Raw genomic sequence first — 7205 nt, forward strand, 5'->3', positions numbered from 1 at the left:
AAACTATATTTAGCTTAATTGATTGATAAATATATTTTCAAAAAGAACAAGTTCTAATCTTTATACTTGTATTGTTGAACTTGTCAGAGATAATGGACTACAATTACAGGTCTTCATAATATATAATATTGTTCACTTTGAACATTGATGATAGTGTCCCTCACGTATATACAAGTATAAAATTCTTTTGCCTAACCAATTGTGGAACTCAATGAAAAAAGAAAAAGGAAAAAAAAGAAAGTTACTTTGAAGTTAGAACAAAGTTGAATCTTATACCAAGATATATTTGCATAGTTGAATTTTTTAGACATTCTAAATAATGTTATGTAATAATGCCTGGTAATCCATCTAATCTGTCATTTTATTCGTGCTCGTGCCTTCGATTTTTGTTGCTTTTATTTTTAAAAAAATAAAACTTCTATTACAATTATCGACGTTATACATAAAATTAACTAAATCACTTCTAAAAAAATAAATAATTTTTCTTTTTTAAATTGCACTATTTTTGCCAAGCTCGAATATCCTTTTATATATACACTTTGCCAAAAAACATACATATTTTTTCCACTACATTTTTTTTTTTTACTTAAATTTCAAACATTTCAACCACTCGATCATATTATGTGTCATCTTCAAACAAAGGCTATGAAATGCCAAAATGTCACGCTTCACCGAAGAACCAATTAATATTCTTCCTTAGGAATACAGTTTCGAGCATAATAATTTACATTACATAAAAAATAATTTGCCCAGCCCATATCATCGCAAACCAGAGCTAGACCGAGGAGATTGAACAATTTAAGAGGATGAAGAGAATGTATCAATAATGGTGGTGTGGAGTGGGTCACTCAAGTGAGTCGCCCGACGCCCAGTTATCGAGCGGGCCTTTGCCAGTGGCAGCAGCCTGAACAACAAAGCTGAGGAATGCAACCATGGCGAGGCGAGCATGCTTGATCTCTGCCAATTGAAGTGCCGCTGCCTTCTCGGGATCGGTTGCCAGGCTGAGTGGATCGAAGTACTTGCCCCGGGGGCAAAGTCTCTTCTCTGGGTCAAGCTTGGCGTTTCTCTGGAACTCAAATGTACCCAATCATCAGAATTTCGATCCATATCAATGTCGATATAGAGAATGGAAGTGGCTGCCCAAGATATGAGGATCCTTCCACCAGCTCTACCTGAAACATCAGGTTCGCAATTAAGTCTAATTATTCTGAAAATTTATAGAGGACTCTATCCACTGTCAAAATGATCCATTTTCAGCGTGGGCCTAAATTTATAATACTAAATAAATCTCACAGAATTTAACCAGAATTTGAAGTAGAAATCAACATAAACTAGAAATGGTAATATACTATTAAGAAGGAAATTACAAATTTCTCAAGCAATGCCCATTGCCCGAGGAATCTCTTATACGGTCTATCTTCCAAGAACTGCCAAATTCTAAATCTTTTAACTCCCTCTATCAAAAACCGTGAACATAACCAAGATTTAGTAATTAGAAATATCGTTCTACTAATATGAGCCTCATATGTACCAAAAGTTTTCAGGATTGCATGTGATAAGTTATTGAACTGAAAAAAGCGTGAGAGAAAACTTGTAATTCAGAGTATCTTAAATAATATTCTCACTACTTTCCTATTAATACTCTTAACAATATTTAAGTACCTTTCCGGCGTCTTGCCAAGTAACACCGGTGAGCCACTCGACTGAGAGCACCGAGCGCGGCCAACATAGCCCACCTTCCATGGATGAGCTCGCACTCACAGAACCTCTGCAACCCAAATGCCTCACTGAATAGCTGGAACGGGTCGATTTCACATCTGCATTCTCAAACCGGGTACTGATCACATCACCGGCAACATTCTTAGCCAAGTTCTGGTCCAAAGAGTCCAAGTCGAACTGAAGGTATTCTGCTGGTTTGCCCAAACCAAATGGGTCGAACCCATAATCACCCACCAAGCTACCGCCGAGCCACTCGGGTGCTATGGCTCCAGGGTACCACAGTCGACGATCGGAACTGGGTTCTGATGCTCTCTTTTGTGGGGTATTTTTTTTATTGAATGCGAATCGGGCTTGCACCTGACCCGACCTGGAGGGACAACGGGGAGGCAAGTCCCAATGAAGGAGGATGCAGCAGCCGCGCTTGTGGTGGCAGCCATGGCAAAGAGAAGCTCGAGGGGTGTAGATGATGTAATGGTAATTGAAGTTATTATATGGAATTGGGAAGTGGAAACTTGATCACTCTTTGGAGATTTTCACAGGGTGACGAAATTGTGACCGTCAGATGAAGAAAGTGTATCCATCTGATGGGAAAAAAGTCTCAGTGCCTTATCTTCCCCTTATCTGGTTTCTTTGGTGCCTATCAAATTACGATTGCTCTGGCTGTGATTGTATCTGTTCAGTTTGCTGGCCAGACAGCATATTTGTCCTATGATATCATATGGTAATATAGCCAACCTCATCTGACCTGGTTAATTAAAATTTGAAACTACAATTTTCCCATCCAAGATTCAATGAAAATTATATTCGGGGGATCCTAGTTTCTAATGTTAGCATTTCCTATTTTTCTAAATGTTACCGAGAAAAAATAATTGTGCAAAATAATTCTCATGTTTAAGAGATGCAAAAATTATTGTTTGATGTTATAGTGTTGCACTGATTTATGCTAATCAGAACAGTACCAGAATAAGAATGACAAATTTCATATTATAGATGTAATGAACGCTGACATTAAAGTTACAACAGAAAAGATAATTTTTGCCATTCTCATGTTTTAGTGTTCTTATTTCTAAGACATTTTAGTATTATTGCTCACTTAAGGTGGCTCTAGAAGGCGTTATGCTATTTCTAATTTGGTTAATATTGTTGACATCCTAGTTTCGGTGGGGGTTCAAACTTCCATCTATTATTAGAGGGGTAAGTGATGTCTTTCTAGTTGAATTATGAAGTGAAAATTTTCAATATACATCTATAAATACATGGAAAATAGATCAAAGGAAAGTTGCTAGGACATGCGAAGGAAAGTAAAAACCTGCACCTTTGCTAGGAAATGGACAGTGGTCGGGCTTCCGACGCCTTTGGTTTGGGCTTTCATGATTGCTGATGCTCCCCGTCTTCTGCTTCACCCACAAAAAGGAAAGTGAAAATCCCATCTCTAAATTCTCGATCATTACAGTTTAGTAGTCAGTTGCGAACAAATTGAATAAAATCCAATTCAATACTCTATGTTAGTCGAGAAGTTTGCTTCGAATGGGACCGGCGTCCATGGTATTCAATGCTCGAAGTGCCTGTCCTATTGCTAAAATAGTATAATCCTTTCAAGGCATTTGCCATTGCTCCTACACGCGGTTGTTCCAAAAATTCCTGCATTTAAAAGATTTAAGATGGTTAGTTCCTTCTATGTCATAGTGTTGCCCAATTAACTAAAAATTTCAAAAATTGGAAGCTGTTACAAAGCTTGTAGTCTATCAATACCATGTCTGGAAGAAGTTGAGGATTGAGAACCTGGTGACTGAGGCCGTAACCCGATGCCATCATCCTATAGATTGTTATTGTATTAATCGAACTGGTTTTGGAATGCGAACTGCGACTTTTACAATTACAGCATCTATCTATACAGTCCCTACCCCATATTTGTTTTCAGGTTAACAAATGCCCTGGAGGAAAGTTAGTCTCTGAGAGAACCTAGATAAGATATAGATAGTAATGAGCTCAGTTTACTTGAGTTAGCTTCAGCATGCAAGTAATAGCAGATCTTTTGCTAATTAGAAGCAAATTAAATAACAGAGGTTATACAAAACGAGAACACATTAGCATTAAATTTAGATGTGCATGTTATACTGATAAGAATTATGGACAATAACTTGGGTAATAGAGTCTTTATGTACAAATTATTTCCAGTCCAAGCCTGGAAATGTCTAATAGTGGTTCAGATAATAAGAGATGAGTTTTGGATCTGGAACAATGAGGGGCAACTTATCAATGAACATGAAAAGCCTCTTTAAATTTTCCCTAGAGATGAAGGACAAGTCGACGATTTCACTGCTACCGGTATAGATCCAAAGATCTCCAGAGTTGACTCTCTTGAGACTGTCACGGCAGAAGGGACATGATTGAGACCGAGTGCGCCTGAAACCAAGATAACAAGTTGCAAACATCAGCTCCAAAGAATTCAGTCACTTTTTGCAAAGAAATAAGTCTCCGTCATTTGGTATTTGATGGCAACATGAAAACAGCAGAAAGCTTACCAACTTCTATAACACTTCATGCACATTGAATGATTGCAACTAGGCAATACAACCATGCAGTTTAGCTCCATGCAAATTCCACATTCCTCCTCTCTTTCCAAGTCGATTTCAGTGATCTTTCCTCTATCCAATTGATCTTTTCTTTTGTATTTGGCAGCATAAACTTCTCTCTGTTTTCTGTCTTCTATGTCATTAATTCCTCCTTGAAGTTGCAATAAAGATGGAAAGATCACCCCTGTATTTGCAAAACTAAAAAATAGGTTTCGCAAGACTCCAAATTTTTATACGCCTCAAGTATAAGAAATGGCAGCTTTTGTCTTCAAGTCCACTTACCATAGAACTCTTTGAGACTAGCCTTTCTTTCTTGAATAGACATGGTAGTCTTCCCGTCTTCATATGCCTGGAACAGATTCAGTACATTCACAGGCTTGACAAGATAAATGTAAATCCAAGCAGTATCAGCTACTTCATCAGGTTTTTATCCTTAGTGGTCAATTTGAAGTTATTTCAATCACCACACTCAGACTGGAGAAGGCACTAGTGCAACATTTGTAATGCAGACTGCAGTACCTTATATATTAGAATTCTGAGCAAACCCAATGCACCAGCAAGATGACAATCAGTCCATTGCACGAAAAAGAGAAAGAACTGTGCAGCTGGGCTGTAGGATAATCTCATCTGAAGGCATGCACCATCATATTCCCTGGGATAATCAGAAGCCCTGTTCAAAGTTTTAGTGTTTTTTCAATGCTTATGGATCAGAAAAGAGAAACAAAGAAATATATGGCCTAAGAGAGTAAACGTTGATAGGGAAGAAGGAATTTTTCAACGTTTATGAATTAAAAAAACCTCAGCTGGAACAAGTGCAAACTTAAAAGAACAAAAATCTCCAGTTTGCAATTAAAAAAAAAAAATCATTGCAGTAGAACAATTTAAGCAGTTGCCAATGCAATCCTAAGAAGTGAAGATATCTCACAAAACGACTAAGAAAATGTGACAGTACGCAAACCCTTTTAAGATACATGATGACCCACAGAAAAGGAAGAAAATGTATACACTCAGATTAATCAAATACACAACATTAATAAATGAATCTTCCATAAACAGTATAAGAGATCTTAGAGCACGAAACAATGTATTTGAGTGCGAGCAGAACAAGTCCAATTGTAAATGAAATAAGATTGAAGTGACTAACGTCAAATCTACTAAGAGACAGGGAACATACAGATCATGATATAAAAAACCTAAACCTCACAGCTCTTTCAGACTGCATAAATCTCGAACACAGCCAATAAGTGAGAACTATTTTCGGAACAATTTTCCAGAACTCCAAACTCTAACAGAAACGAAATCAACACGAGTGCCATCTAACCTATGCAGAAAATATAGATCATCAGATACAAAATATTGAAACTCGATGCTGTTCCGAACACAGAAATCTATCAAACCGCGGACAACTTCCAAAAATGAGAAATGCAAACATTGCAATAGCAGTTCTCGAAGACTCCAGAGCGACTGTAACAAAATTTGTTAAGAAATATGATATAATAAGAAAGTGGAACAGCCTATAGAGAGATTACAAGGTATTGGCGAACTGAATATCAGCCTCCAGTGCCTTAAGGGAATCCTTGAAAGATTTCCGCATTTTGACTCAATTTCCTCTGTCAAAAACTCCCATCCACCAGTTCCAGTATCAGCAGCGGCAACTCCTACCTCATCTAATTCAATTCAATCAGTAAAATTCCCATTAAATTCGGATTTTCACAGAACAAACACAAACAAATACCTCTGACATCTCCAAGCGAGAATTGCTCACACCTCGTTCGAGTTCAACAACGCACCCTAAGGAGAAGCCGAAGAATGAAATTATGAATTCCAATTTTCTCTGCGGTTCTTCGCCGACAGATTTTCGAAGTAAATTTCCGATTCGAGAGGTGAGAGAGCCGTGGAGGAGGGAAGTGGGACTGACTTGGCTTTCGCTTAGCGCACACGTAACAGAACCACCAGAGTTGCTTTAATAGTCACCCACGAAGAAGCAGGTAGATTCCAGATATTTGAATTTACTAAAATACCCACGCACTTGCCTCCAAATTCCTTGACACTCCTTGCCTCTCTTCGTCGCCATTACGCTATTCTCACCCGCTACCGTCACAGTGAAGTCAACTTCGAGATCTCATTGGATTTCGTTATATCCTCTCGGCAACCATTCCGCTGACGTGTCACGTACTCATGGCGGCAGCAGCAGCAGAATTGTATCACTCACAGTGCGATGGAAAAAATAAATAAATAAAGAACACCTAAACAAGTCCTTGACCTTTGGGCAATTCTAGATTTAGCCTATTACTTTTTAAAATTTGTCATTTTACCTTACTAAAGATTCTCAATTAGGTCGTTTTTCTTTTAATTTGTTAAAACAAAAGTTGATTGTGATAAAATTGTTATATTTATAAACACATTGAACATATCACTAGGGTATTATCTAGCGTGCCAACATGAAAATAGTTTAACAATAATTATATCTATTTATTCTATTGAGATCAGATTTTCAAACTCTCGTGCTCTAATTTATTGTACCAAAAATAGTTATTTAACACATAAGATCCACATCCATCTTTAGGCACGTGTGTTTAAATATATTAATATATAATAAGATATATATATATTTTTTAATTTAAGTACCATTGAACTCATAATTTCTTAATTAAAAATATATATCAATTATCGTTAAACTAAACTAGCATTGTAATAATATGCGGTGTGTTTTCATTGGGAGCTCTATTTTTCAATAGAATGATTATAGAGTCGTTCGTTTAAATAATTATAGATGAAATTGAGAAATTTCCAAACAATTAGACATCATTTAGTATATTTTAAAAGCATGTAAATTAATAGTAAGTTTTCGTTACACGTGTACGGCCTCAAATTAGGCGCTAAGTTGCGATGAAACGCGGCAAACATGCA

At 37.0% G+C, this 7205-nt stretch overlaps 1 protein-coding gene and 1 pseudogene across 7 annotated transcripts; both read right to left on the reverse strand.

Annotated features, from left to right (window-relative positions):
- Nucleotides 1-651: 651 nt before the first annotated feature.
- Nucleotides 652-3656, reverse strand: LOC111015126 (chlorophyll a-b binding protein CP29.1, chloroplastic-like; annotated as a pseudogene). Its single transcript, XR_015790792.1, has 3 exons — nucleotides 3472-3656; nucleotides 1663-3360; nucleotides 652-1172 (listed from the first exon to the last, which is right to left on the reverse strand). The product of XR_015790792.1 is annotated as a chlorophyll a-b binding protein CP29.1, chloroplastic-like (transcript).
- A 150-nt stretch (nucleotides 3657-3806) lies between these two features.
- AIRP2 (RING/U-box superfamily protein) lies at nucleotides 3807-6246 on the reverse strand. 6 transcript variants are annotated; one of them, XM_088123879.1, is made up of 6 exons: nucleotides 6031-6246; nucleotides 5825-5962; nucleotides 4815-4947; nucleotides 4578-4644; nucleotides 4245-4479; nucleotides 3807-4125 (listed from the first exon to the last, which is right to left on the reverse strand). In XM_088123879.1, exons 2-6 carry the CDS (start codon nucleotides 5887-5889, stop codon nucleotides 3915-3917), a joined length of 711 nt encoding a protein of 236 aa, XP_087980005.1. In that variant the 5' UTR covers nucleotides 5890-5962; nucleotides 6031-6246; the 3' UTR covers nucleotides 3807-3914. The 6 variants fall into 6 exon arrangements, with proteins under 6 accessions (XP_087980005.1, XP_022145746.1, XP_022145745.1 ...); XM_022290054.2 differs by having other exon boundaries at nucleotides 4815-4965; nucleotides 6063-6245; XM_022290053.2 differs by having other exon boundaries at nucleotides 4815-4965; nucleotides 5825-5953; nucleotides 6031-6245.
- Nucleotides 6247-7205: the final 959 nt, after the last annotated feature.

The sequence above is a fragment of the Momordica charantia genome (assembly GCF_013281855.1).
Source record: "Momordica charantia cultivar OHB3-1 chromosome 5 unlocalized genomic scaffold, Mcharantia_2.0 BLBB01000005.1, whole genome shotgun sequence".
In the NCBI taxonomy this organism is placed as follows: domain Eukaryota; kingdom Viridiplantae; phylum Streptophyta; class Magnoliopsida; order Cucurbitales; family Cucurbitaceae; genus Momordica; species Momordica charantia.

Bases quoted from the DNA above. Each gene is read 5' to 3' on its own strand.
- AIRP2 (XM_022290054.2), bottom strand. From the start codon at position 5,889: ATGCGGAAATCTTTCAAGGATTCCCTTAAGGCACTGGAGGCTGATATT. The intron at 4,645-4,814 runs GTACTGCAGTCT...AATCTGTTCCAG, and splicing joins TCAGAATTCTAATATATAAG to GCATATGAAGACGGGAAGAC. The intron at 4,126-4,244 runs GTAAGCTTTCTG...TCTTGGTTTCAG, and splicing joins ATGAAGTGTTATAGAAGTTG to GCGCACTCGGTCTCAATCAT.